Source organism: Doryrhamphus excisus, chromosome 15, assembly GCF_030265055.1.
Source record: "Doryrhamphus excisus isolate RoL2022-K1 chromosome 15, RoL_Dexc_1.0, whole genome shotgun sequence".
NCBI lineage: Eukaryota > Metazoa > Chordata > Actinopteri > Syngnathiformes > Syngnathidae > Doryrhamphus > Doryrhamphus excisus.
This window is the reverse complement of record NC_080480.1, coordinates 18465305-18492382: the sequence shown is the minus strand read 5'-3', so window position 1 is coordinate 18492382 and position 27078 is coordinate 18465305. Positions and strand designations below refer to the sequence as shown.

Genomic DNA, 27078 nt, shown 5'->3' with positions numbered 1-27078 from the left:
AGTTTAGCCTTTTGCCCTGACATCATGATAGCATCATAATGATAGCATCATCAATGATAGCATCAATAATGATAGCATCAATAATGATAGCTTCATAATGATAGCATCAATAATGATAGCATCAATAATGATAGCATCAATAATGATAGCATCAATAATGATAGCATCATAATGATAGCATCATTAATGATAGCATAAATAATATCTTCAACGAACTGGCAAATCTGGTGAAATATACTGGGTCAGATTTATCAATGGAAACTTTATTTTATCAGGTTAACATAATGACTTTAAAGCAGTACATTTAAAGCTATCGTGTGTGGAATTTGCTCATGTGTTAGTCTTCAGTATACGAACTCTAATGGCTAATTCTATGAAGAGAAATAGCAATGATTTGTACAATGATACATATGATGATGATACATATATTTTACTACTGCTGAAATGGGAATTATTGAATAACTTCAACGGCAGACTTTTTGACGCACGTTTGCTGCCCTCTACAGGTTGGTGTTGGTTTTGATTCCTTCATAGGGAAGTGGCCAACTGGTAGGACTGGTTTTCCTTTTTCACCAGGTATGTGTATTGCTATTTGTCCTTCAAAAATAAAGGAGAAAGGGCAAAAGTCTTTCCATATTTATGGATCATTCATTTATTTTTGTAAAACAGCAAGGGGCCGAGGGAGCCATGTTCAAACTGCGATGCGGCGAGGGATGACCGGATGTTGCAGACGCCACTGGTTCACAGCAGGCGCTGTCCTCTTGATGGCCGCCATGGCCGCCTACTCCCCGCTGTCTTTGTTTTGCTGAAAGACAAATGTTAGCCAGCGCAGCGCTAACCCGCGCGTGTGTAAAACCTGCCCGTACGCCGCAGCCGTCGTACCTTGGCCATGTCACGACTCTTGACCTTCATCTTGTTGACCTGGGACTCGGCGATGTCGGCTCGTTCCTCGGCCTCCTCCAGCTCATGCTGCACCTTCCTGAGTTTGGTCAGGTGGGCGTTGGCTTGCTCCTCCTGTGACATTCATCACGCATCAGCGCCGTGAAGATGGAAGGATGGAGGGCCCAAGATGTCTCACTCACCGCTTCTTCAGCCTGCCGCTTGTATGCTTTGACCTTCAGCTGCAGCTTGTCCACCAGCTCCTGCAGCCTCATGGAGGTCTTCCTGTCCTCGTCCGACTGCAGCAGGAGCAACCAGCTGTCGGTTGGCTGAGAAGAAACCACGGGTGTGTGTTGTTACCTGGTAGGTCAGGTCCTTCATCTTGCGTTCCAGCTTGCGTGATCCTTTCACGGCGTCGGACGCGTGTTTTTGCTCCACCTCCAGCTCGCTTTCCAGCTCCCTCACCTGCAAACAAGATGTTTTCATGAAACGTTCTTTCTCCTCAGCTCAGGTCCGTCCCTAGTTCACCCTGGCTTCCAGTTTTTGGAGCTGCTTCTTCCCGCCCTTCAAGGCCATGTTCTCAGCCTCATCCAGACGCTGCTGCAGGTCCTTGACAGTGGTCTCCAGGTTCTTCTTCATCCTCTCCAGGTGGGCGCTGGTGTCCTGCTCCTTCTTCAGCTCTTCAGCCATCATGGCGGCCTGCGTGTCACAGCCGCGCTGGTTACATGGCCGCCTTCAGAGGGAACGTTGGAGATGAACCTACGTCGGTGATGGCCTTCTTGGCCTTCTCCTCTGCGTTCTGGGCCGTTTGGACACTGTCTTCTACCTCTCCTTGAACGTGAGACAAGTCCGCCTCCAGCTTCTTGCGGCTGTTGAGCAAACTGGTGTTCTGGAAAAGAAATAAAAGTTGGTGGCAAGCAAGTATTTCATTTTTGTCTTGTGGTCGTGATGTTCCTCTAGCCAAACATCAGCAACAAGACCTTCAACCAGAAGAACGTTCTATCCTTGGAGATGGCAGACGTGCTTTTGGATGTTCAAACCTGCGAGTGGAGAAGCTGAACCCTCTCCCCGGCGTCCAGCAGCTCCTGCTCGGCCAGCTTGCGGCTCCTCTCCGTCTGTTCCAGGGCGGCTCTGACTTCCTCCATTTCTGACAGCAGGAGGTTGCTCCTGCGCTCGGCCATGGCGACCTGCTCATTCATGTCCTCCTTGCTTCTCAGCACGTCATCCAGCTGAACCTGGACCTCCTGGGTGGGAGCACAAAGCGCTGATTGAGAGTGCGGGCCTAATGTTGGCACGTTGCTCACCTTCAGCTGAACTTGAACGTTCCTCAGCTGTTTCTGGCCTTCTGCTGCCTGCCTGGTGGCGTGGCTCAGCTGGATCTCCATCTCGTTGAGGTCTCCCTCCATTTTCTTCCTGACTCTAAATGTGTCATTCCTGCTCCTGACTTCCGCATCCAGGTTGCTTTGGAGGATGTCGATCATCCGCTGACTGTTTCTCTTCATTTGCTCCAGCTCCTCATCCTTCTCGGCTATCTTCTTGTCCACTTCACTCTTTACCTGGTTGAGCTCCAGCTGGACTCGCAAGATCTTGGACTCCTCGTGCTCCAAGGAGGCCTGCACAGAGACAATAGTGGTCACAAGGAGCAAAGATGGACAAGGCTGTGGACAACATCTGCTCACCTCGGCCTCCTCCAGAGACGTCTGGGCTTCCAACTTCTCCTGCTCGGCCTGCTTCTTGGATTTTTCCAGCTCATGGATGTTTTTTCCCATTTCTCCCAGCTGCTCCGTGAGATCCAAAATCTCCTCTGGAATGAAAGCACCAAGGTTGCTTCAGCAACGTCCAGGTATGAAAACTCCATCCCACTCTGATGGCCATACGTTGGAGGTTCTTGTTTTCCCGCTTGAGTGTCTCCACGTGCTCCAAGCATTCCTCCAAGGTGTTCCTCATCTTGAAGTTCTCGGTGCCTAAAGACCGCACGTCTTTCAGCGCTGACTCCAGTTCTGCCTGACCCTCCTCGTACTTCTGCTTCCACTCGGCTACAACCTGCAGGAAGGTGAGAAGGTCTTAAATATGAGCATGGTGACGTTCTACAAAACCAAACCTTATCAAAATGTCTCTGCTTCTTGTCCAAGGTGGTGGCAGTGGCGTTGGACCTCTCAACCTCCATCATCAGGTCCTCCACCTCTCCCTGCAGCCGCTGCTTGGTCTTCTCCAGAGAAGAGCACTTGGAGTTGACGGCTTCCATGGCTTCTTCTGCCTCTTGCAGACGCAGCGCCAGCTTCTTCCTGCGGGGGAAAAAAACCCAGACTTTGACGACGACCACGAGACCCCGCCCCCCTCTTCTCACTTGGCTTCCTCCAGTTCCTCGTTACGCTGGATGGCGTCCGTCTCGTATTTGGTCCTCCACTGGGCCACGTCGCTGTTGGCCTTGGAGAGGCAGCGATGGAGCTCCGCTCTGGCCTCCTGCTCCTCCTCCAGCTGCTCCCTCAGGAGCTCACCGTCGTGTTGGCTGGACTGCAGGCTGTGGGCCAGCGCCATCTTTGCCTTCAGGCAAACGGCAGGCATGACATCGTTCTTCTGCCTCGTGATCTTTCGTTGATTCTCACCTTCACCTCCTCCTCGTGAAGCCTTCTCAGCTCCTCAATCTGCTGGAGGAAGCCTTGCTTGCCCCGGGAGAGCTGCGAGAGAAGAGCCTCCTTCTCCTCCAGCTGGTGAGACATTTCAACTGGAGAGCACGTGGAAGCAAACCATGACAACCACGCTCGCCGGACGCCGCCGCGCTCGGGTCTCGTTTACCGTTTTCCGTCTGCAGTCGGGTGTTTTGGCCGGAAAGGTCGCTCATGAGTCTCTGCTGCTGCTCCTCTTTGGCTTTCACCTCGCTCAGTTGATCTTCGAAGGAGCGACACATCTTCTCCAAATGAACCTGGAAGGAAGACGCGTTCCTGTTAGCATGATGAGGTCACCACGCCCCGAATAAAAGGTGACCGCCTCACTTTGGCTTTGGCCACGCCCTCCAAATTGCTCAACAGGTCATCCATCTCCAGCCTCAGCTCGCTCTTCTCTTTGTCCAGTTTCTGCCGGACCCTCTGGACGCTGTCCAGCTGCTCCCCGAGCTCGGCCGCGCTGTCCGCGTGCTTCTTGCGCAGGGCGGCGGACGTGGCCTCGTGCTGCAGCGAACGCTCCTCCAGCTCCCGACGGAGTTTGAGGAACTCCGCCTCCTGCTTTTTGTTCACCTCCACCTGGGCGGCGGTAGATGCTCCGGCCTCCTCCAGCCTCTCCGTGATGTCCTCCAGCTCTCGGGACAGATCCGACCTCTGCTTCTCCACTTTGGCTCGAGTGGCACGCTCGACCTCCATCTCCTCCTCCAGTTCTTCAGTTCGGGCCTGCCCATAAAAAAACCATGTCAGGAAACTCGGGTCTAGCCTCAGGCTGAACCTGAACTTCTCACCAGGATCTCTTTGATTTTCTTCTGGATCTGTGAACCAAGCGTTTGTTCATCTTCAACCTTGGTCTGCAGCTGCGTGGCCTCCAAGTCTTTCCTGGAGAGGAAGTTCAGCTGAATGAAAAGCTACCAAGCCTGGTCGGACCGACAGCAGGGAGTCATGTCATGTGATGTCAGCTCCAAATGAAGCTTTCCCGGAGGTAGGAAGTGTTTCTTCTAAAAAAAATGTGAACATCAGGAACATTTGAGGTGTTCAGGAGGAAAGCATACTTTTTCAACTTCTCGTCCAGCTGCTGCTTCTCATTTTCCAGATCCATGATGGAGTCCAGGGCTAGCTTCAGATCACCCTCCAGCTTCCTCCTGGCTCTCTCCTGGTCCATCCGGACCTTCTTCTCATGCTCCAAGGAGCCTTCCAGCTACAAGATGAGCAGAACTCTACAGCAGCGCACCAACATCATCGTTGCTTCAGGGTGACGGCCGTCACTCACCTCGTCAACCTGCTGCTCTAGCTTCGCTTTGGCCTTGCTGAGGATGTTCACCTTCTGCTCCTCGGCCTGCAGGTCGTCCAGTGTGGCCTGATGGGCTTCCTGTAGGGCTTTTTTCTCTTTGGACAATCTGCTGATGGCGTCATCCTGACTCATGATCTCATCCGTCAGGTTTTTCACCTTCCATCGGAAGTGAGAACTGAAGAGTCTGGGAAAGCGTTGGTTGGAAACATCTACTTACCTTGTTTTCCACAGCATGTTTCTCCTTCTCAACCTTGGCCAAGGTGAGTTCCAGGTCATCGATGTCCCTCTTCAGCTCAGAGCACTCATCTTCAAGCTTTCGCTTCTTGGCCGTCAGCTCGGCGTTCATCTCCTCCTCGTCCTCCAGCCTCTCCATCACCTCATTCAACTTGGCCTCCAGTTGGATCTTGCTCTTGATGAGTCCCTCACATCGCTCCTCAGCATCCAACAGGTTGTCCGCCTCCTGACAAGGTGGAAGACGCTGACCTTCAGCCACGGCTCTCATGTTCAAACGTAAAAGATGAGCTTGATAGCTCCTGTGAAGGCCATTGTTGCTGTGCTAGCAAGCATGCTAATTGGGGATTTAAAGTGGATCTTTCTGAGAAGGTCCTGAAACTTACTGCCTGGACCTGGAGGAGAAGGTCGTTCCTTTCTTGAACAACAGAGACCATTTTCTCTTCCATCTCCTTCCGCCGGTTTTCCGACTTGGCGAGATCTTCTTTGAGCTTGGTGAAGTCCACCTTCATTTGGGCCATCTCCTTCTCGGCCTCGGCGCTCTTCAGCAGAGGTTTGAGCTTAAAGTAGAGCTTCATCCACGGCCAGTGTTTGACCTTCATGAAGGAACGGAAGTTGTACTGGATGGTGAAGATGGCCTCCCTGTGTGGGATCACATGTTGAAGTGACGGGAGCGGCCAGTGGTTCATACAGCAATCATTACTTCCTGGCCATCATCTTCTGGTATTCCACCCGGATCAGGTGCCCTCGGCACCGTGCCTGAGTGGACATCACAATCTGAGCCAAGCGCTCATCCCTCATCTCCTCCAGAGCACCCAGCAGGCCGGCTTTGAAAAACACCTGAAAGCAGCACCAAGGGGACTCAAGCAGACCTGCTGAGCATCGCTACCTTCCATCATGCCCAAACCAGAAGAACCTTTGTGTGCCCAAACTTGTACTGCGTGTGGTCCACATCGATGGAGCCCAGAAGCTTCTCCGCAGCCTTCTTGTTGTCCATGAACTGTCCCTCCGGGACGGCGCTGGCATTTAGGATCCTGTATCTGGAGAAGCAACAGAAGTTCTCATGGAAGCCTGACTGAGGGGAATGTCCATGTCAACCTTCTTCACCTCTGCTTGAAGTCTCCATACAAGATCCTGCTGGGGAATCCTTTCCTGCAGATGCGGATGCCTTCAAGAACGCCGTTGCAGCGCAGCTGGTGGATGACCAGGTGGTGTTCCATAATGCCTGTGGAGCAATCAGTGCCAGTCCAGAGAGCACTACATTATGGTGAAGATGATGGAATGTACCTGGAGTTTTAGTTTCATTCGGAATGAGGCATCTCACAAAGTGGGGGTGCGTGGTCCTCAGGTTGGTCATGAGCTTCCCAAGATTCTCCTGCAAGAAATGACCACCCGAGACTTTGCCACGTTTAGTTTTAGCAGCTGGCAACAAGGTGGTGTTTGACCTCCATGTTTGTGTTGAGCTAAAATGTTCCTACCCTGAACAGCGCTGACACAGTTTGGAAAGATGCTCCCTTCTTCTTCGCCACCTTCTTGGCTCCTCCAGAAGGTGCATCTGCATGCATGAACCATGTTTCAGCTCATGATCTTCCACCGTTTGACGATGAGGAAGAGCTAATGACGACTTGCCATCTGAGGCGGAAAAGCTGACGTAAAGCATCGCTAGGATCTTCACCGGCGACTTCTGGTACAGCTGCACCACGGACTCGTTCAGCGGGTCCTTGTTCTTCTCCAGCCAGCCGCTGATGTTGTAGTCCACCGTGCCAGCGTAGTGCATCAGAGAGAAGTGAGCTTCTGGCTTGCCTTTGACCACTTTGGGTTTCAGGAAGCAGCTGTTCTTGCCCAGATGTTGGTCGTAGAGTTTGTTCTTGAAGGACGCGTCTGTGGATTTTGGGAACATACACTCCTCCTCCAGGATGGAGAAGATGCCCATGGGCTGGGGAGCAAACACATGTCACATGGACATCCCAGCAGAACAAAGTGATCATCTCACCTTCTCAATGAGCTCGATGCAGGCTGCCAGGTCCATGCCGAAGTCGATGAACTCCCAGTCGATCCCTTCCTTCTTGTACTCTTCTTGCTCCAGCACAAACATGTGGTGGTTGAAGAACTGCTGCAGCTTCTCGTTGGTGAAGTTGATGCACAGCTGCTCCATGCTGTTGAACTGTGGAAAACGTGGTCCCACAAGGTCATGGTCTGAACCAGACCACGACCACGGGACGGGTCACTGTTTGACGTGGAATGGAGCAGATCACTCACGTCGAAGATTTCAAAGCCGGCGATGTCGAGAACGCCGATGAAGTGCTGCCTGGGCTGCTTGGTGTCCAGCTGCTGGTTGATGCGCTGCACCATCCACAGGAACATCTTCTCGTAGACGGACTTGGCCAGCGCTCCGATGGAGTTGTACACCTGCAGGGATGGAGAAGGTTGGAGAAGTGGTCATCATTCAGTCCCATCAAAAGCAGGCCACGTTTCCTCCTCCACGCGTGAACTAACGTCGTTGGCAGCCATGACACGTCGCCGGCCTACCTGCTGCACGTTTTGTCCTTTGGTGACGTACTCGTTGCCCACCTTCACACGGGGGTAGCAGAGGTTCTTCAGCAGGTCAGCAGAGTTCAGACCCATCAGATAAGCTGCTTTGTCGGCCTCTGCAGATACGAGATCAACCGTGAGTCAAAGTCCCTCATTGGCATGAGAACCGCCAGTGCAACGTGGAATGGACCAATCACGTGACCTTCAGTGCCGTCAGGCTCCGCCTGCTCCTCCCGCTGCTTCTGCTTGAACTTCATGTTCCCATAATGCATCACGGCACCCGTCAGCTTGTAGATGGACATCTTTTCTTCGGCGGTGAAGCCCAGAATGTCAAAGGCCTCCTGCAGCACAAACGAGATGTTCCTCAGTGGTCCATTGTTCCTCTGCTAGAAGATGACTCGTGACGCCGCTCACATCGGTCGCCATCAGCTCCTCGGCGTCGTCGATGCTTTTGACGCTGATCTCGCCGTGGCTGATGTAGGCGAAGTCGTAGGGGTTGGTGGTGATGAGGAGCAGGTCTGCAGGCCAGCAGGATGAAATGTTTGACGGAGCAGACGTTGAGATGATTGGCTGGTTTTACCAATGAGTTCTGGCTTCTTGTTGCAGGTCAGCTGATAGAAGATGTGATAGCTCCTCTCCGCCCCCAGCTGGAAGGACACTCTGCACTTCTCCAGCAGATCTGTCACCAGGGAGGTGAAGCACGCTTTGATGTTTTGCTGGATGTGATTCAGCTCGTTAGGAATAAGCGTTGATGTCAACTTACATGTTTCGATGTCAGCTGACGCCAGTTTTCCCGTCGCACCAAAGTGAATGCGGATAAATTTCCCCTGTTTGGGAGGAAGCCACTAAGTGCGGACCTGGGACAACCTGACTGGGTGCGTCTTCGTCTGAAGCAAGAGACTCACGAAGCGAGAGGAGTTGTCATTCCTCACAGTTTTGGCATTCCCGAACGCTTCCAGCAGGGGGTTGGCCTGGATGATCTGGTCCTCCAGCGTTCCCTGTGGACAAAGTGGTCAAGCGGACGCCTCGTCCTCCACGGCTCGCCGTCTACAACTCACCTTTATTTTGCTGCTGTTCTCCTTCTTCTTGTCGGCAGACACGGCGATGGTGGCGAAGTACTGAATGACCCGCTTGGTGTTCACCGTCTTTCCCGCGCCGGACTCTCCACTGCAGATGATCAGATCCTCAGCTGGTGTCACTCCTCCGCCAATCCACAGAGCAAGGTGGTCTACTTACGTGATGAGGATGGACTGATTCTCACGATCTAACGGAGAAGACGCAAGACATCACGTGACCCGAGCCACAGACCCCAGGGTGTCTTTGGGGCGCCCACTTACCCGTCAGCATAAACTGGTAAGCGTTGTCGGACAGAGCGAAGATGTGAGGAGGAACCTCCATCCTCTTCTTGCCCCGGTAGGCCTGGACCACCTCTGGGTTGTAGACCGGCAGCCATTTGTAAGGATTGACCGTCACACAGAAGAGACCAGAGTACGTCTGCACGCCAAAAGGACACCTCAGGTCGAGACTGGTTGGTTAACTTGGCTTGGACGGAGGATTTAAAGGGAAACTTCACTAGCATGAGGCAGCTAATGGTACAGTATTATGGTTATGAGCGAACGGGAACATTCCTAACGTCATTTCCTCTAAGCTTCCCTCCCGGGTGCAGTGATGTCATCGAATCCTTTTTACTTTCTTACTAACACGCCAGGCAGAGAATAACATCACTGGTTGCTAGGCAACTCCAGCTGTGGTGAAATGCTAAGCCGGTCTCTTAGTGTTAGCATGTAGCACTAGCGCGGCATGTTTCAAGGAGGAAATAAGACCTCCGCTCCGTCTGGGATGGCTGTGTCTGCCAGCACAAGAGTGGTGGTATCTCCATCATGGTCCTCGGGCAACCATGCTGACATCAGACCAGCATCTAGTCCAGGAGCTAAGGTTCCCTCTCTGTGGTGGTCTGAGTCACTACGCCAGCAAAGTAGCATTTCCTGTGTTGGCTCCTACAGTAGCTTGTTTGATATGCGGTCGCGTGATGGAGCGTACATGTGGAGGGCGTTACAGCTGAGATGGTGGATCCCATCACGCGTGTCTTTTAGAATACACAAGACTTCAGTGTTTTTCATATAAGAATTGTAGCGCTAAAGTGTACTTTTCTTTTAAGGGCGACTGATGTTTGAACCCCTCTCCGTGAGTAAAAGCCCTCTTGGACCTACATAGATCATCCAGGCGGCGTAGCGCTCCTTCAGGTTGAAGAGCACCGCGGGCTCGTGGAGGTGGGTCATCATGGCCATGTCCTCGATCTTATCAAACTTTGGTGGGTTCATAGGAAACACTTGGTTCTCCCTCACCGTCAGCGTCTGTGGACAAAGACCACCTCAGAAGACAACCGGACCGAGCGGACACATGAGTAGAAGACCTGTCCTGTGTCCACACACTCTGTCATCTTCTGTCTTCACCACGACCTTGTCTTCTGCCCGGTCCTGCACGGTGGCCTTGACGTACAGCTCTTTGTCCTCGCTGACAAAGCACGCCGTTTTGCTGTCGAAGGGGCGGGACTGCGCCTCCGTCCTCTCCTGCTCGGACTTGCGGAGGTACGGGGCGGCCGCCCCGAAGATCGCCATCTCGCCATCGGTGCTCATGGTTGCCTGCTGAGAGGGAAGAGACAAGCGGAGCAGAGCGTCTACCTGGACAAACAGGAAGTCGGTGTGCACCGTGAGGATGGAGGTGTGGTCACCAACATCACGTCGCCCCCGCATGCTCTTTTATACCTCGCCATTGTCCTTGCTGGGGAGGGCGGCGTGCCCTACCAGCACATGTCGGCTTTAGGGTCCGGAAGCTTCTGCCTCTCCTGGATGAGGATGGATCAGACTCGTGGTTAAATTTAGACACGTCACATTCTTCCTCTCGTCTGGTGGAAAGCATTGATCTGCTCCGTATTCCTCCCAGGATCTTCACGAGGACTTTCCTGGAGTAATACACGTGAAGAATACCCGAGTATTGCACCTCCGACTTGTTTATCCAAGCTTTTCCCTGATTAGCCAGGAGCAGGGAGGTCTCACTCCAGCTGTTTTTTCATGGATCAGGCAAACAGCTGAGGAGCATTTGAAGAGGATGGAAGATGTTCTTGTCGGGATTAGTGACGGCAGCTGCCCGGGAAACAAAGGCCATCAAATCCCGAGTGGATCCAGGAGGCGACGCTCCAAAGTCAACACCGCTTTGTTGGAGCCGGCGCCATGACACCGTGCAACGTTACCTTTGACCCCTAGCGTTGCCTCTTTGGCATCACAGCGTCTTGTCTTCTCTGGAGGTCACATCTTCTTCTGGACTGTAGCAGGCATTAGCTGGAGATGTGCTAGCTGGCATGCTACAGCTATTAGCTGTAGCATTTTCTGCATTTAAACTATAATTAGTGTCTATAAAGTTTTTGGGGTCTGGAACAGATTTGAACATGATTTTCTTGGGGAACATTTGCTTTGGTTAGAGTAGGTTTTGGTTTGTGTGGGACCTTGTGGAATGTTAACCAAGGCATCACTGCAGACGTGTGTGTGTGTGTGTGTGTGTGTGTGTGTGTGTGTTTTTGTCGTCCGTGTTTATGACAGAAGGCAGCTGCCAGGATGTCCACACCAAACGATGGGAGGAGCTACAGGCCACCTGAGGGACCAAGGCACCATGTGAGCCGGGGTGAGTGTCACGCCCCCTTCCTGAACCATGGAGCCACACCCCCCCAACATGGTATGATCCATGCATCCGTGAACCGTAGATCCATGCCAGTCTGCTGCTCGCGAGCCCCTCCTCCCCCTGATGTGTCTTCATCCTGGAGGGCGAGGGCGAGTGCTGGATGAACGTCCTAATGAGCGCTGGCAGCGTGTTGGCTAACATGTGAGCAGGAAGCAGATGGTTCTCTTCCCTCTGCTGGCTCCAGGCCCAAACCCAGTGAGATGCTGCAAGCCACTTTGTCGGCGCTCGACAAGCCTCCTCCTCTAACAGCACCTCCTCTCTGTTAAACATCTGGAAGGAAAGCTGAGCCGCTGGTGGAAGTGTGTCAGCGTCATTTGATGGCCCGCATGTTCTTACCCAACCGAGGGGGGGGGGGGCGGTTGTAATCTTTCGTAATTAGCATCCTACCTGCTATGACGGTTAGCACGTGTGACTCTTAGCCAAGTGGTTCTGGCTTAGAATTGGGCCTCTGACCTCTGCTTGTGTGGGTTCTTGCCCAAGTCAAACAGGTGATCTGAGTGCTGGGGTAGGCTCCAGCTCAGAATCAAGGATGTACTTTACCATATGAACATGCTAAACAGGGCTTAGCTAGGTGGGCTGTTTGCAGCGGTGCCGTTTCAATTGTGGTCCGGTTCTGCAATGTCGGCCTTCAAGGGGTACTCGGGGTCCTCGGCGGGAGATGTGCTGCTGTGATATGCGGCGACGAGGGATCGCTTTATCGGATGTCGCTTCAGTCACACGGTGAATACCCAAACCCCAGCGTTCCACATCGCCGTACTGCCGTGGTGGAGCTTCACTGTGCTCATTGCCCGTTCTAGGCCAGTCCTCCTGCAGGACGGCTGACAACAGACTCAATGCCAAGGCAAAGAAGCAAGCAAAGCATTGAGGCTCCGCCCACCGACAGCAGGGCCAAACGGGCGATGCATGTCGTCCATATGGAGCACCGCGGGAAGGCTGGAACCCGGGATGGATGCCATGTGGTGCTGATCTTAAAGTATTTTGATGGCTGGAGTGATGCTGATGCTGAGGTGGTGGTGTGATGTGGTGATGCTGGCTGTGTGATGATGCTGATGGTGTGATGATGCTGATGGTGTGATGATGCTGATGGTGTGGTGATGCTGAGGTGGTGATGCTGATGGTGTGATGATGGTGATAAGTTGTCTTGTGAGCGCCTCTCTCCTTCTTAACCCTTCAGCGTGCTCAGCATCCCTCGTCATCCCCTCTCCGCCACGTTCATGGAGTGTTTAAAGAGCATCATGCAGCCATTTTCCATCCCCCCCCCCTCTCTGGGGAGGCGTTGCAACTCCTCCTCATCCTGCCTCCTCTCTCTTTTTGTGTCGTCGTGACCCGGCTCTCCGCTGATTGTCTCGCTGCGCTGGGACCTCTTTGAGTCTGCAGGAGGGATGTGTAGAACCCCGCCTCCTCCTACCTGCCCCCCCCCTTCGCCACAACCGGCATTCATCTCTTCCTTCTGACAAGTCCGCGGCGTAACCTGAGGCAACACTTTGTCACGCTGCCACTGAGACCCCGCCCCCCTTTACCTCCACGCCGCCAAACAACCCCCCTCCCCCCACCTCGTCTCTGCTCGCCCCCCAGCCTGGTGTGAGTGAGCGAGGCAGCGTGGGCTGAGGCAGAGGAGAAGCAGGCAGGAGCAGCATGGAGGGCAGCTTTGACACCGAGGAGAGTTTTGACGACCCCTCCTGTCTCGCCCCCCAGCCGCCCGGCTCCGTGTCGCCCGCCAGGAGGCGCGTCAACGAGGTGAAGGAGACCAAGACCACGGTGAGTTGTTGTTCTTCTGCCTCCACCGTGACCATGTTATCTTTGAGCACCTCGTGCTGGGGTGTGCTGCCTGGTGTGCTGCCTTCGCTCGCTTCTTCCTGACGTTTGACAACTTTGACGCTCGCTGTGTGGAGGGCAGGGGAGGGGGGGGGGGGGGGTAGATGGACGCAGGTTTTGTGACCTGCAGCCGTCGTGTGTCGGCTGCCGTTGTGAGAAGAGATGCAGCAAGTCGAGTTTCCATGGCGACGAAGCAAAAGCTGAGCTTCAGATCCTGAGCAAATAAATACAACAGCATCTGCACACACGCACACACACATGCACGCACACACACACACACACACGCACACACACACACACACACACGGCAGTGACGTCAGGTGTTTTTGTGCACCGTGTTGCAACTCGCGTTACACTTCCCCCCCATCCCCCACTTGTGCGCATGCACTGTTGTCATGGAGACGCACACATGGCTGACCCTGAGGTAGAAGATGGAGTCGTGACCTTGCTTTCACCTTCACGGTGTGACCATCAGGAAGTCTCTGCATCTCCCAGAGTCGTCTTGTTGACTTGTTGCTTGGCGGGGGTGCGTAGTAGTGGGGGGGGGGGGGGGGGGGGTATGTTTGGAATGATGGAGGAGGAGGAGGCAACAGATTGTTTTGTGGCGTGGAGAGGGCCAGGCCGCTGTTGCCTAGCAACAGTGGCATCCATCAGGCTGCACCTCAGCTGATCACACCTTCATCACAAATCCATGACGACGGACGACCTCTGAACGCCACGCACGGGCCAGCGTCTTCAGGGTTCAGTCACATGGGCGCCATGGCAACCACGGCCCATCGCTCTGACCCGCCAGCCGGAAAATGAACGTAGGGATGCTCGCTCGTCACGTTAGCGCAGACTAAACGCTCCACTTGGCCAACCTCGAGCCAAACGGGTCTACGTTTGTGTGCCGTTATGTAAGCGGGTTAGTCATCTGCTTGTGGTCCACGGGGACATTATGGGATGGAATGGTCAACATCTGTGCTCACAAATATCATGGACCATCATGTCAACATGGATGAGGGACAAGCAACGCCAGAAGGCCTGGTCCCCCCCCCCCGAAGGCCTCCCCAGCATCACCTCACGCTGGCCGCCACTTGACCTTTTTCCTGCTCTCACGCCTCTTTGCTCCCCGTCCCGCACGTCTCACGTCTGCTTTGACTTCCTGTTCTTTCCCTTGGCTGCAGATCAACGGTGTCACGTTCCCGCTTCCTGGCGAAGGACCCGAGCAGCAGCTGCTCAAGCCCAACGAATGGAGCTACTGCGATTACTTCTGGGTGAGCGAGCTGCCGCCATCAACGCGTGCTAGCATACATCACTCCTTCTAGATACTCTACATCTACAGCATCCTTCTGCAGCTTCTGCATCAGGGGGCAGCCTCCTAACCCCTCCTCCCGCCTGTCCAATGACGGACACAAGGTTGTGTACGCTAACACTTCCTGTTTTCCAGACGGACAAGAAGGACCCTCAGGGGGCAACGTCCGTGGCAGGCTTTGAGGTTCTCCTGCAGAAACAGCTGAAGGGCAAACAGATGCAGAAGGAGATGGCCGAGTTCGTCCACGAGAGGTAAGATGTCCTGCTGAGGTGGAGATGTTCCATCTGGATCCTCTACCACTGGCCGTGTGCTGGCAGATCATCATCATCATCATGAAGACATTTATTGGCCAGTGGCATCCCTCCTTGCTTCCCATTGGCCGTTATTGCAAACATCATCACACGTCAGCTAATCCAGTGTGTTCCAGGATAAAAATCGAGGAGGAGTACGCCAAGAACCTGTCCAAACTGTCCCTCAGCACGCTGGCGGCGCAGGAAGAAGGGTGAGGAGGACCCGCTGGCCGTCATGGCACGGTCTACCTCATAAAGTGCTTCTACTCTTTGGCAGGACTTTGGGAGAAGCTTGGACTCAGCTCAAGAAGAGTCTCCATGACGAAGCAGAAGTTCACCTCAAGTTCTCCAACAAGGTGACTGACTCGCCCGTCATGTGGCCCCGTGGTGGCCGTCATGTGGCCCCGTGGTGGCCGTCATGTGGCCCCGTGGTGGCCGTCATGTGGCCCCGTGGTGGCCGTCATGTGGCCCCGTGGTGGCCGTCATGTGGCCCCGTGGTGACCACGTCTCCAAGACATGAACATTTCCATGTCTTGGCAGCTTCACTCTGAGGTGGAAAAACCTTTGCTGACTTTCCGGGGCGACAACTTCAAGAAGGACCTGAAGAAGTACGACCATCACATCGCCGACCTCAGGAAGCAGCTAGCTAGCCGCTACGCTGGCGTGGACAAGGTACACTTCCAACATGGTGGCATCTCAATTGGTCTTGTTACTTGCATATGTACACTTTTTTCTTACGGGGGGGGGGCTGTTTACAATTGAATGGAATACAAATACTTTTCCGATGTCAACAAATAGAACTAGAACTATAAATATGTCCGCCTTGCTCGCCCCGACACTGACTAGTCTACTGACTGACAGTCTTCTATGCTATGCTGCCCCCATCAGGACACATGCTGCAATGGCAACTATTAGCAGATTAGAAGACGTGTGGATGTCATTTACGTGTGCACGTGTGTGTGTGTGTGTGTGTCTGTGTGTGCGTGCGTGCCTGTGTGTGCGTGCGTGCGTCAAGGCTCGCAGAGCTCTGGCTGACCGACAGAAAGATCTGGAAGTGAAGACCCAGCAGCTGGAGATCAAACTGAGCAACAAGACAGAAGAAGACATCAAGAAGGCTCGCAGGAAATCCACACAGGCAGGTCAGAGGTCACATCGAGGGTCAGGGGTCACAGCCACAGCAGGAGAAACACCACAAGTGTAGTAACGTGTGTGTGTGTGTCCTTCAGGAGATGACCTGATGCGTTGTATTGACCTTTACAACCAGACGCAGTCCAAGTGGTTTGAGGAGATGGTCACCACCAGCATGGTAGACACTCAGACATCACCTTCATAGCATCATCATCACCATCACCATATCCATCACAAGCCTCAATGTTGCTGTTTGGTGGCCTCAGGAACTGGAGAAACTGGAGGTGGAACGCATCGAGTGGATCCAGCAACATCTACGCCAGTACACCACCCTCAGACACGAGACGGACATGTTCAACCAGGGCGTGAGTTCCACCAACCTTCACTTCCTCCTTCGCACGTCACCCTATTACATCTCATAGCGAGCCGTTTGGGCGTGTAGCCGGGCGGGGGTCCTCTACTTGGGCGGGGGTCCTGTTCTTGGGCGTGTAGCCGGGCGGGGGTCCTCTACTTGGGCGGGGGTCCTGTTCTTGGGCGTGTAGCGAGGTGGGGGTCCTACTTGGGCGGGGGGGTCCTTTCCTTGAGAAGGAGTGGTTGTAGCGTGTGAGGAGAGAAAGATGGCGTGAAAGGTGGTCGTGTTGGTTTGTCTACAAAAGCGAAACGAGGGTGTCTGATTTGATTGATGGATTGAAGCTTTGATTGACACGTTGAATACTCGTGCGGCCTTTCCACGGGCATTGGTCCGTTTGCGGCGTCGGTGGTCACGAAGGACGTGTAAAGTTAGTCCGAGCAGGGTGAGTAAGCGAGGGACTTGACAGACCGGTACCCGTGAGTCCCGATTCATAGAAAAGCGTCCGGTTGTGAACGACTCGGTGACGTCCGGCTCGTGTGTCCTCCAGACGGTGGAGCCGGTGGACCGGCTGCTGCAGACGGTGGACCCGGCCAAGGACCGAGAGCTTTGGGTCAAGGAGAACAAGACGGGCGACGTGCGGCCCGTGGACTTGGACATCTGAGTGCACGTGAGCATGGCGGCTAACACTGATCCACAGACAGCGCATGAGGGGAGGAAGTGGTCTTGGGACCTGGACCTGGACCAGCATGTTCCATGTACATCCGCTTGAATGCCATCAGACATGTTGTGCTGTTGTGACGTCGCCAGTGTTTCTCCTTTGTATGAACAAATCTTGTCTCTTTTGGATATGAAGAGGAACCGTGAGAACATTTTCTTCTGGGCTGAACCGCATGCTTCGTTGTGGACGCGTCCCTCAACTGCAGTAACCTCAACCACAAGGCTTGGAACGGGATCAGTGTGCAGGGAAAACACCGGAACACCTTTGAGTGCCTAAAGTGTTCTTGATCTGTTCTCCAACCTTTTGTCTTCTTTTGCATCCTGTCAGCCGTGACGGCACGGTGGCCCCCCCTGCTGGTGTTGTCTGTGACTGCATGTACGTGTGTCTCCACCGTTCGTGGCGTTCGTCTTCTTTTGTCGGGATGTTCTAGGAGAGCTGGTTGTTCAATCCGTGTTGTGTTCTCAATGTGACATGTTCCGTTGACCGCGCTCTCTGCTGCCCCCCCCGTGGTGACCCTTTGCCATGACAAGCTTTCATCCACCCCTGGAATGCCGCGTCCGTAATAAAGCTCCTCTTGGAAAAGTCAGCATGGCCTTTTCGTGTGGTTACGTAAGCGCAAAGCGGGACATTCTGACCGTTTCGTGGGTCCGCCGTTGCTGGCTTAGTCCTGGTCCACGCTGGGGGGGGGCGGGCAGGTGAGGCCAAGCCAACCTCGCTATGAGTTCCATTCAAAACAAACACGCTGCTTTTGTAGCATATATGAGAAATGCAAGAAAAGGTAAAGATGAATTAAATAGAAGTATGGACTAGCTCAGAAGATCTATGCTCGGCTCTAGGGAGGTTGAGGTACAGTAATACCACAGAAGACACAAAATGTACTTTTAAGTGGCTTGGTGCGTTATTATTTGGTTTAAGTGCAAACAGTGACAAATTATTTACAATATTTACCAACGGCAGTAAAATGGTATAGAGGGTTTGGGAATTCCTATAGCTGTTTGATGAAGTGCACTTCAATCGAGTTCATTTGTTTCTTACAAATAAAGAAATCACAATTGAACAGTGGTTCAGCACAGTCCAGGGTGTAAATGCCCTTAAGATCACACCAAGCACAAAATCACAGTATTCACAATAAAGGGTCAGTGGCCACAACAATGTGTGGAGCGAATGTCCATCTCATAGAGACCCAGAGTCCATGGTATATGTGGAAATTGTCCAGGACCGCGCGCAACAGAGTTCATATGTGAACAGATAAAGTGACCAGTGCATAGGTGGGAGAGAACTGGCTGCCAACACCCCTACCAGACCGCAGGAGGATGTTGAAGTGGTTCGGTTCCCTTTGGGTCTAGCTCGCCTCGTAGCATGGGGGTTGTCCCCAACCGCCCACACCTGGCCTGTATATCACAGACAGGGCCACTATCAGTAAATCAATCATAATTATCATTAGCTAGCTCAGTGTACACAAATCCATTAATCAGTATGCAAAATCCATTATACATCAGAATATGGAAATACATTTTCAAATATCAACCCCGGTTTAGCTTTAAAGAGGATTGTTTTAAAATGTAATTTAAGGTGCATAACATTCAGAATACACAGTAATCAAAAGCAGTAGCTCACTATTTAAACAGTTAATTCTATTTGGCCAAATCAAGTTAAAAAGTTTGATTATCGTTTTGGGGGTTAGCATAACAATGAATCGCATTACAGCAGCGAAGTTGGTTGCCGATCGCATTGCTATGCTAACGCTACATAAGCTAACCACACACAACAATAGCATTCAGACTCACCAATTCCCCTCGTAATTCAGTCCCCGCTAGAACCCGGATGTCTGCAGCGACGGTACGCGGCTTCTACAAGTTTTATAATGCACAAAGTTTTAGAGAACGATCAACAATATATATAAGTTGAAGTAGTTTGTTCGAGACTAACCGTGTTAGCAGCGTCCTGTAGCCTGTCTCCTCACCGGTGTGTGTGAGGGAGAGCGCACCGGTGTATTTGATTGCGGCCCTGGCGAACCTGATTGGCTGAGACGTTCCGTCTTCCGTCATGTGACTGGGTTGCATTCACAGACGTTATAAAAGACCGGGGAATATTTTTATATTATATAAATGTTTAATAATTTTATTATAAAATATATTTTCATTATTTTCCAAGGATGCATAACTTCTATGTGGGTTACACTTTGTAAATGACACACGTCACGTTGGGGAAATCAATCTTTTATTGCCTGATGATGATGATGATGATGATGATGATGATGATTGTAGTCCCTCTGGAGACCAGGGTGTCCAAACCGCTCCCTCTGAGGGCCGCACGCAGTCCCTAAACAACATGGGGGCCATGTCATTCATCAAACCAACTGCCTGCAGGCCCTCTGGCCGCACTTTGGACACCCCCGCTGCCTCCATCCTGTTAGCGCTTTGAACAAGAGTGTTGCTGCGACCTTCATGGGGTGATAGGATTAAGGTTGTTAACCTGAGCCGTACTCCTTTAAGGAGCTGTGGAGACGCAGCCTTGATGCTCTCTCCTTAATCACGCACACATACGCACACACACACACACACACACACACACACACACAAACACACACACACACAGTTAGCACAGCTGTAATAGCATGCCGGTTTACTATAAAGGACGCCCCGCCTACAGGGGGCAACACGCTGAGGAAGACAATGCTAACTTCCTTAGCATGACAATGCTAACTTCCTTAGCATGAGCGTACAACAAAGTGAGCGTCGTGGAAAGAGTTCTTAGTCCCGCTGCTGTCGTCCTGGCGACCAGGGCAAAGCTTCCTGTGTGGTTGCTATGGCGACATCAGCAGCCTACTGTTTCTTCTCCTTCAGCTTGTCTTTAATTTTCTGCGGCTCGTCGTATTGGATCAGACGCAGGATGTCATGGTTGTCCATCACGCCCTGGATGAACTCGCTCTCCGATATTTTATCTGCCAAAGAGAAATGTTGGCATTCATCCTGTTCATGTTCTTCTACGGGCATTGAACGCATCACATCTGGACCTTCAGGTTGTCTCAGAAGACGTTTGGGCACTTATCTGAGCAGGCTTCATGCTCCATGGCGAGGAAGGGGTTGGTCCTGGTTTGTTCTTCTCTCCTTTAGAGGAGACATACTTGGTGTCCTACCTAGTGTGTGTCCTAGCTCGTCTCCGAGCATGAAGTGATGAAGCCTGCTCAGCTGAGAGAACCTTCTAACCTGAAGTCCACTTGCGATGCCCTGAGAAGCCCACCCGTGGACCTTCAGGAAGGAAACAAAGCTGCTTCAATTACCGTTCTCCTCCTTGCCGAAGAAGCTCCAGATCTTCTCGGCTCTCTTCTCCGGCGTGTTTTCATCTTCTGGAAGGTTCTCCTGGTCATCGGCTGGTATCATGTTGAAGATGGACTGCATGCAAGTCACATGACCTTTAACGTTAACGTGCGCCTTTGTCTTAGTGGCTACCCATCTGAGAAGAAGGCGAGCAAGGTGAAGGAGAGGCTCCTACCCTGACGATCTCCAGGATCTCGTTCTTGCTGATGGTTCCGTTGCCGTCCACGTCGTAAAGAGCGAAGGCCCACTCCAGCTTCTGCAGGGTCTTGCCGCCCGAGGTCAGGTGCAGCGCCACAATGTACTCCTGAAAGTCCAGCGTGCCGTCGGCGTTGGTGTCGAAGCTCCTGAAGACGTGTCTGGCGTAGGCGGTGGGGTCGGCGTCGGGGAAGAAGCTGGCGTAGATGCCTTCAAACTGCTCCTTGCTGATCTTTCCACCGGGACACTCCTTCAGGAAGGACTGGTACCAGCTGCACAGCTCGGCCTCCGAGTACTTGGTGTTGGACTTCAGCTCCTCCAGGAGCTCCTTGGACAACGTGCTGCTCTTTGTGTTCCCCATAGCTGCTGCTTCTCCTTCTTGGCTGTGGTCGCTGTGGCAGCAGAGGAGATTATGATCATCCAGATGGCTCTGTGGCAGATTTAGAAGATGACCACGTCACCGCGCTATGACACCTAAGAAGGGGATTAAACACAGCAGGCTTTGGAAGCTCCTTGCAGCGCCACGACACTGGAGAGCCAATGGAGATCTTCACAGCTGGACTTTGTCCTGCTGAGGCACACTGGACTCCATACTTCCAGAAGTCCCTTTGGTCTCCTCAGAATGCTGATGGTCAGGTTCCCATGATGACCGGAAGAACCATCCATCCATCTTCTTCGGCGCTGGTCCTCGTTTGGGACATGGGCGAAGAACGGAGCACCTTGTGGAATGTGGAATCTGAACCCTGCGAGGCCGACATGCCAACCACTTTCCACTGTGCCGTGGTTGTTCAGAGATGAAACAACAAATCGAGCAGAGATTGAACGTAGGCAGTGGACACTGTTCGGAATGGAATATGTTCCACTGTGTTCTATATTTCTGCTAGCACACACAGCTTGGAGCTAGCCAGCCTCAAACCTTCACTGGCAGCTCGTGGCTCGCTCCAGCGTCGCCATGGCTGGGATCGAATTTAATTGTAAACCGGCCTCGAGACTCCTGGGCTCATTGCAAAGCTGTTAGCATCCAGGTGGACTTTTTCCTGGTCAAACAGGAGTCCCCCTGGGGGGGTACGACACCGCGGGCATCACATCAAACGGGACATCCCATTACCTCCATTCAGCCTCTGTGGAGGACCAGGACCAGGACCAGGATGACGGACAACCTTAATAGCGCTGCTACGTCTTAGCATGTTGGTGTTAGACAGCAAAGAAGGTGAGCATCTTCAGCATGAAGAGCTCAGATTAGCATTAGCATTAGCATTAGCAGCAGCAAATGCGTTAATTCAGGCAAGTGTTGTTTTGGGCCCTCACCTCCGTGTCCGCCTACCTTGACCCCAGCAGGGTCACGGACGGGAACGCGTCTTTGGAGATTGTTTTTGGCCTCGGCGGCGTAATCCTTCGTGTTCATCCTGCATGCCGACTTTCACCAAACCAGATTAATTTAATCTTTAAAAATGTCCTCGTGTACTTTGGCATAATCACATTACGTTCAGGAGCTCTTTTTCTTTTTGTCACAGAACACAATGCTCAGCCCCCCCGGGGGGCGGGGGCGCAGGGGGCGGCTAATACTCTGATGTAAGCGTACATGAAGTAATCTTACTTTGGGAATAAAAGGACGCCAGTGTCACTTCAGGTTCAGGTTCAAAGGTCAAGGGGGCCTTTGAAGAAGCCCTAGCAGCTCTAGCAATGGCCGCCATGTCTTCCACGGAGACGTCAGCGGGACGCCAGCGAGGAGCCCGTGGACGTTGGCAGCGTGACGCCAGATGATCCGGTGGCTGCAGCGGGCAGGCGGAGAGTAAGAACCTTGTTGTGGATTATAATCCCTAATCTGTTCTTTACGAGCGCGGCGGACGCAAGTCTGCCATATCATTTGCCATTTGTGGCGGGCGATATGGCGGCACAGGTCGGGAAGGGGAGGAGCGACGGCGAGGAGCAGAAGGAGCGGACTTTGAGCGGCGCCAACGGGGACGACTCCCTACAGGAAGCGGGTTTCCTGGCGGCCAAGGAGCCTCCACGCCAACCAGATTATGAAGATTTGACGCATCTGCCGGCAGGCGAAAGACGGTGGCTGCGCGTCAAAAGCCGGGATTAGTCGCCTTCTCGGTTCCGGCCTGGACCATGAGGCTGGAGCGCGGACGGCGGGCTTCGCTGGCGCTCACCCTCAACTTCGTGGCGTTCGCCTTCGCCCTGTCGGCCGTGAGCACCAGCTACTGGTGCGAGGGCACCAGGAAGGTGGCCAAGCCCTTCTGCACGGGGCCGCCCGTCAAGGTCAAGCAGTTCTTCTGCATCCGCTTCAACAGCTCCAACATCAACGACAGCCGCCTGGTGCAGTACATCTTCGAGACCGGGGAGGAGAAGTTCCTGCTCAGGAAGTTCCACACCGGGATCTTCTTCTCCTGCGAGCAGGCCGCAGACATGAACGGTAAGAAGGTCCGCTGACATGAGCAGGATCTTGGGTGGGGGACGCGGCGGCCTGAACGCCGTCTGAGTAACGTTCTCTGTGGGCTGGACGGCGTCTGTGGTGGTGTCATGATGGAATGTTCTGTTTGTGTGATGACAGGCTTCGACTGCCGAGACTTCTCCGAGATCGCTCCTGAACACGAACGAGGTCAGTACCTTGTTTTGGCCCCATCGGGGGTCCTACCTCCGGCAGGATGGACCTTTGATGGACGTTCCGCACGTGACCAGCCGTGTAGCTTCAGTTTCACCCAATAGTTTCTTCTTGTCGGGACGTTGGGGCTTTGGTCCACAACCTGTTGGTTGATGACTCCGTGTTTGTTTCTTACGGCGAAGTCGAGAAAGAAACGGAGCAGTTGATGATCTTTAATCTTTCAACTTCCTGCTGGATAGTTCTCCTAATATGGCCACGTTTCCTCCCACCTTTGTCTTGTAATACTTTGACTTCCTGTAAAGTGACGTGCTGTTTTTCAATGATATGCTAGAATGTACGACAGGGCACACTCGGACACCCCCGTCCTAGAAGGTGGTCTCATCCACCACGCGTGTTGATGACGAGCCGCTGTGTCATGTGTGTGTGCGTGGCAGGCGTCCTGTGGCTGTGCATCGTGGCCGAGACCTTGTACCTGACCTTGCTGTTTGCCGGCGGCGCCCTCATGACCTTGGAACAGTGTCCTTGCTTCAGCGTCATGAACAAGCTGAAGCTGAGTGCCTTCGCCGCCTTGTGCACGGCGCTGTCAGGTAAGCAGGAAGTACGCAGCCATCATCCGTGTCACACTCAATACTTCACAACACAAACTATCTTGGAGCTGTTATGTCACAAGCAAGGAGGAGCCCCCCCGTGACTGCTTTTAGGTTTGGGGGGGGGCACGGCCAGGGTGGTCCCAGCTGCTCCTTGAGAAGTCCATAAAGGGTCCAAGTAGAGCAGCGAGTTGCTGGGTTAGCATAGCAACAACGTCCCTCGTGCTACGTCGTCTTCTTCTCTGGCAGAGCAGGTGTGTTAAGGGGAGTTGCGACGCCATCTACTGTACGCACTCGGAAGCACGAGCGCCATTCCCAGACAGTCCCGTTATAATGTGCTCATGAGCCGGGGCCAACAGGTGGTGGCGCTCCGAGCCCCTGAATGGGATTTATGTCTTCATGTTCTACTAGGATTGGCAGGAGGACTAGTTGGACTAGTTGGACTAGTTGGACTAGCGGGACTAGTAGGACTAGTTGGACTAGTTGGACTAGTTGGACTAGTTGGACTAGTTAGCAGCAGGTCGCTGTGGTGGTCTCCACTGGCTGACTCTGAGGATTTGCTCGCTGGTTTGTGCAATAATCCGATTGGAGGCGGGCAGATTTTGGGCCGTGACCAAGACCTGCCCAGTGGGCCTAACCACCCCCCCCCCCACCACTGTTGTTAGGATTTAATCCTCAGTAAAGCTGCTGGGTGGCCGAGCGCTGGATGAAAGGGGAGGGCCTGAGTCCCACTGGGGGGCTGAGAGACGGACCACCCTGATACTGTCCTGTCTCAATATCATCCCTCCATAACACACAAGACAACCGTGGTTTGATTCCGTCGTCTTGAGAAACCTGGGACTGTCCAGTCTCTGCTTCCAGATCGGATTGAGGATTGAGGACCACATATGCTGCATGTTAAGGGCCCACGTTTGAAAAGATACATTTATCATCAACTCCCATACGTTTATTAACTCCTATAAAGTTCAATTGGGAATCTATCCGGAGGCACCCCCAGTTAGCGTCCACTCTGGTTAGCGTGCTCGAAAATGGACACCAAAATGTTACCCCGGTTTGTGTCCATTTTCCGTTGAGTAGATATGTGGTGTTGTTGTAGACGTTCTGACCCGCCGCATGCGTCCACCTGTCCTTTCCCGGCAAACAGACACTCTGACTTGGATTGCGTTTCCTTCCCGTCTCGCTCCGTGACAAGGAAGCTAGTCTCCTCACTGCGGGTGTTTGAGACGTGCTAACATATCAGGATGTGTCACGGTGTGATTTGAATGTCCGCAGGCCTTTGTGGGATGGTGGCCCACATGATGTTCACCACCATATTCCAGCTGGCCGTGGCCATGGGTCCAGAAGACTGGAGGCCCAAAACGTGGGACTACAGCTGGTCTTACGTGTAAGATGAGTTTAAGTCCTACTTTGTGGTCTAGGTTCTAGTCATGTGATGAGTCGGCTTTAACATGCTGGCCATCAGTAAGACTAACGCCCTCCTCTCAGCCTAGCGTGGGGCTCTTTCGGGACCTGCATGGGCTCGGCGGTCACGACGCTCAACCGCTACACCAAGACCATCATCGAGTTCAAATTCAAGCGGCGGAACATCGAGAAGAGCCTGCTGATCAAGCAGAAGCTGCTGGAGCTGGACCTCCCCGATCACATGTGGTACGTGACGGCCGACGCCGAGGCGCCGCCGCTGGAACTGCCCGTCAACGGACACAAGCCGTCCACGGGAAGCGCCTACATGCTGGAAATGGACCGTGTCGCCGAGCCGCAAGGAGAGGCGTACTGCTGAAGCGGCGCCCCCTCTGCCCCCGTGGCCCACTGGAACACATTCCTTGATCCCAATTGACTGCTGGATTTAAAATCTAATACCGGAATATATTTGTGTGTGTGTGTGTGTGTGTGTGTGTGTGTGTGTGTGTTTTGTAGGAATAATGTAACACGCTCGGCTTTGAGACAACATGCATCTCATCAAATCTTCCACGTGATCATGTGATATAACAAGCGGCGGGAGGATGCTAAGATGCAGCCTACACGCCGCCTCCTTGACCACGTGACCTTTGACACCGCGCTGCGTCAACGTATGAACATCCAGAGAATCATGTGACTGGACGTTTGATGTTACCCATCTTGCATCACGCGGTGTGCTGATTAGCGCCGCCGCTAGTGAGGGGAGGATGATTGATGTACAGACATGTATGTTACATGTATGTTTGTTGTTGGCGTCCGTCATCATGTAGGAACTCATTCAGCTTTTTACTGTCAACCTTGACGATTGTTGACATGACAGATGATTGGTTGTATTTGCTCATGAACTGTCACTCACTAAAGATGGCCGCCAAGAGGCTAATAACTCAACTACAACATGTCATCAATCATCACGAAAAGCTCGTCACCTTGTTTAGACGCAGAAAGGAGGCAATGTGATGAGTTGCAGAAGTATTATCTTATTATCAACTTTTACTTACGGGGGGCGGAGCTAGGGGCCAGGAAACAGCGCTAATGCTAGCGTTAGCATTAGCAGTCCTTTGGTAAGTGCTTAACATTTATTAGAAATTGTGCCAATGAACTGCGGGGGGGGGACGTATTGCCTCAGAAGATGCTGGCCGGTCGGTGATCTTCTCCGGTTCTCCCCCTCCTCGGCTGTCGTCACTGGCAGGTAAGAGGCAACTTGATTACGTTTCTGTTGTAAAATGACATCTAGAAAGACCGGAGTCCTCCTTTTTAGGCACAGCATCGATTTGTAAACGGGTCACAACCAAGGCTTTTCTTCTTTTGCCGACTCTTGAGTAAGAAAAGTAGCTATTGGTTGTCCTGGAAGTCTCCAGAAGTCGCATGATGGCGTCATCAACTAATCTGCATATTATTTGCATATAGTTTGTAACGGATGCTGCAGAACCTCCTGGTCAAAAAGCGGAGTAAAAACGTATATAACCATAACGTGTATAACCATAGTTACATTTAGAACAACAAACCTGATCACTTCATGAAAATAGTTTTTATATTTTATCTTAATATTTGATCTCGGCCAGGTCGTCTCTAAATCCAGGGGCGCTCGTAAATAGAGCAATGTCTCCCTCTGCTGGTGGGATTAGCCCAGCACTCATTCAGTCTGTTGAATGCAGTTTGTCAGTCAGGTTAGTTTGTTTCTCTTATTACTTTTCATGTTTTGTTGCCATTGGTTGCGGTTTTGTGTTATTATTTAGTTATATTGATTCAGTATCAACGTGTATTTTTCTCTATTCTCTACAGTGTTGTAAAATAAAGTGAGTGTAACTGATACAGCCTCAGCCTCTATGTGATGTCCGGACCTGAAATGAAGTTGGTCAGGGTTCTAGGGTTCCTCCCTAGTGGTGGTGTGGCTGTATTGATCACACATATTATTATTATTATGTAATATCAGCATGGATTTGATAGTGGCATGGTGAGATGATTCCCGGGCGAGGTGGAGATGGAGA

At 52.6% G+C, this 27078-nt stretch overlaps 6 protein-coding genes across 11 annotated transcripts; 2 read left to right on the top strand and 4 right to left on the bottom strand.

Moving 5' to 3' along the window:
• Positions 1 to 656: 656 nt before the first annotated feature.
• On the bottom strand, positions 657 to 8684 carry LOC131102833 (myosin heavy chain, fast skeletal muscle-like). Of its 4 annotated transcripts, none has more exons than XM_058048404.1 (31): positions 8652 to 8684; positions 8499 to 8591; positions 8357 to 8420; positions 8174 to 8272; positions 8008 to 8111; positions 7796 to 7934; positions 7321 to 7709; positions 7055 to 7225; positions 6691 to 6997; positions 6540 to 6616; positions 6349 to 6436; positions 6169 to 6286; positions 5978 to 6101; positions 5765 to 5901; positions 5448 to 5703; positions 5048 to 5290; positions 4810 to 4986; positions 4592 to 4737; positions 4328 to 4418; positions 3873 to 4262; positions 3676 to 3802; positions 3486 to 3604; positions 3227 to 3423; positions 2981 to 3164; positions 2757 to 2922; positions 1920 to 2683; positions 1643 to 1768; positions 1408 to 1578; positions 1240 to 1344; positions 1083 to 1178; positions 657 to 1014 (listed from the first exon to the last, which is right to left on the bottom strand). In XM_058048404.1, the coding sequence occupies exons 7-31, from the start codon at positions 7423 to 7425 to the stop codon at positions 835 to 837; spliced, it is 4665 nt and encodes a 1554-aa protein (XP_057904387.1). In that variant the 5' UTR covers positions 7426 to 7709; positions 7796 to 7934; positions 8008 to 8111; positions 8174 to 8272; positions 8357 to 8420; positions 8499 to 8591; positions 8652 to 8684; the 3' UTR covers positions 657 to 834. The 4 variants fall into 4 exon arrangements, with proteins under 4 accessions (XP_057904387.1, XP_057904389.1, XP_057904386.1 ...); XM_058048406.1 differs by having other exon boundaries at positions 6691 to 7225; positions 7321 to 7470; positions 7591 to 7709; XM_058048403.1 differs by lacking the exon at positions 8652 to 8684 and having other exon boundaries at positions 7321 to 7470; positions 7591 to 7709; positions 8499 to 8595.
• LOC131102894 (growth arrest-specific protein 7-like) lies at positions 4632 to 17511 on the top strand. Of its 3 annotated transcripts, XM_058048571.1 has the most exons (11): positions 4632 to 11271; positions 12706 to 13086; positions 14310 to 14399; positions 14573 to 14688; positions 14865 to 14939; positions 15005 to 15083; positions 15268 to 15399; positions 15743 to 15866; positions 15954 to 16033; positions 16122 to 16220; positions 16755 to 17511. In XM_058048571.1, exons 2-11 carry the CDS (start codon positions 12964 to 12966, stop codon positions 16866 to 16868), a joined length of 1032 nt encoding a protein of 343 aa, XP_057904554.1. In that variant the 5' UTR covers positions 4632 to 11271; positions 12706 to 12963; the 3' UTR covers positions 16869 to 17511. The 3 variants fall into 3 exon arrangements, with proteins under 3 accessions (XP_057904554.1, XP_057904555.1, XP_057904553.1); XM_058048570.1 differs by lacking the exon at positions 4632 to 11271 and having other exon boundaries at positions 11720 to 13086; XM_058048572.1 differs by lacking the exons at positions 4632 to 11271; positions 14865 to 14939 and having other exon boundaries at positions 11717 to 13086.
• LOC131102927 (myosin-8-like) lies at positions 8460 to 9932 on the bottom strand. Its single transcript, XM_058048623.1, has 4 exons — positions 9804 to 9932; positions 8931 to 9087; positions 8830 to 8857; positions 8460 to 8760 (listed from the first exon to the last, which is right to left on the bottom strand). The coding sequence occupies exons 1-4, from the start codon at positions 9912 to 9914 to the stop codon at positions 8607 to 8609; spliced, it is 450 nt and encodes a 149-aa protein (XP_057904606.1). The 5' UTR covers positions 9915 to 9932; the 3' UTR covers positions 8460 to 8606.
• Positions 9966 to 12803, bottom strand: LOC131102932 (myosin-13-like). The gene has a single exon (XM_058048630.1). The coding sequence runs from the start codon at positions 10344 to 10346 to the stop codon at positions 9966 to 9968; it is 381 nt and encodes a 126-aa protein (XP_057904613.1). The 5' UTR covers positions 10347 to 12803.
• On the bottom strand, positions 13753 to 20858 carry rcvrna (recoverin a). The gene is made up of 5 exons (XM_058048614.1): positions 20421 to 20858; positions 20209 to 20320; positions 18855 to 19869; positions 18713 to 18775; positions 13753 to 18316 (listed from the first exon to the last, which is right to left on the bottom strand). The coding sequence occupies exons 1-3, from the start codon at positions 20799 to 20801 to the stop codon at positions 19751 to 19753; spliced, it is 612 nt and encodes a 203-aa protein (XP_057904597.1). The 5' UTR covers positions 20802 to 20858; the 3' UTR covers positions 13753 to 18316; positions 18713 to 18775; positions 18855 to 19750.
• LOC131102905 (germ cell-specific gene 1-like protein) lies at positions 17653 to 26881 on the top strand. The gene is made up of 5 exons (XM_058048586.1): positions 17653 to 22859; positions 22998 to 23045; positions 23483 to 23635; positions 24908 to 25019; positions 25121 to 26881. Exons 1-5 carry the CDS (start codon positions 22556 to 22558, stop codon positions 25410 to 25412), a joined length of 909 nt encoding a protein of 302 aa, XP_057904569.1. The 5' UTR covers positions 17653 to 22555; the 3' UTR covers positions 25413 to 26881.
• Positions 26882 to 27078: the final 197 nt, after the last annotated feature.

Coding starts and splice junctions, on each gene's coding strand:
- LOC131102833 (XM_058048403.1), bottom strand. Junction 1,345..1,407: donor TCCAAAAACTGGAAGCCAGG/GTGAACTAGGGA, acceptor TCTTGTTTGCAG/GTGAGGGAGCTGGAAAGCGA. Junction 1,179..1,239: donor TGAAGGACCTGACCTACCAG/GTAACAACACAC, acceptor CTCCTGCTGCAG/TCGGACGAGGACAGGAAGAC.
- LOC131102927 (XM_058048623.1), bottom strand. CDS start 9,914: ATGAACCCACCAAAGTTTGATAAGATCGAGGACATGGCCATGATGACC. Junction 9,088..9,803: donor ACGCCGCCTGGATGATCTAT/GTAGGTCCAAGA, acceptor TTTGGCGTGCAG/ACGTACTCTGGTCTCTTCTG. Junction 8,858..8,930: donor TTACCAGTTTATGCTGACGG/GTAAGTGGGCGC, acceptor CTTCTCCGTTAG/ATCGTGAGAATCAGTCCATC.
- LOC131102932 (XM_058048630.1), bottom strand. CDS start 10,346: ATGCGGGGGCGACGTGATGTTGGTGACCACACCTCCATCCTCACGGTG.
- LOC131102894 (XM_058048571.1), top strand. CDS start 12,964: ATGGAGGGCAGCTTTGACACCGAGGAGAGTTTTGACGACCCCTCCTGT. Junction 14,400..14,572: donor GCTACTGCGATTACTTCTGG/GTGAGCGAGCTG, acceptor CCTGTTTTCCAG/ACGGACAAGAAGGACCCTCA. Junction 16,034..16,121: donor AGATGGTCACCACCAGCATG/GTAGACACTCAG, acceptor TGGTGGCCTCAG/GAACTGGAGAAACTGGAGGT.
- rcvrna (XM_058048614.1), bottom strand. CDS start 20,801: ATGGGGAACACAAAGAGCAGCACGTTGTCCAAGGAGCTCCTGGAGGAG. Junction 20,321..20,420: donor AGATCCTGGAGATCGTCAGG/GTAGGAGCCTCT, acceptor ACTTGCATGCAG/TCCATCTTCAACATGATACC. Junction 19,870..20,208: donor CTTCGGCAAGGAGGAGAACG/GTAATTGAAGCA, acceptor TCTCTTTGGCAG/ATAAAATATCGGAGAGCGAG.
- LOC131102905 (XM_058048586.1), top strand. CDS start 22,556: ATGAGGCTGGAGCGCGGACGGCGGGCTTCGCTGGCGCTCACCCTCAAC. Junction 22,860..22,997: donor GCAGGCCGCAGACATGAACG/GTAAGAAGGTCC, acceptor GTGTGATGACAG/GCTTCGACTGCCGAGACTTC. Junction 23,046..23,482: donor CGCTCCTGAACACGAACGAG/GTCAGTACCTTG, acceptor TGTGCGTGGCAG/GCGTCCTGTGGCTGTGCATC.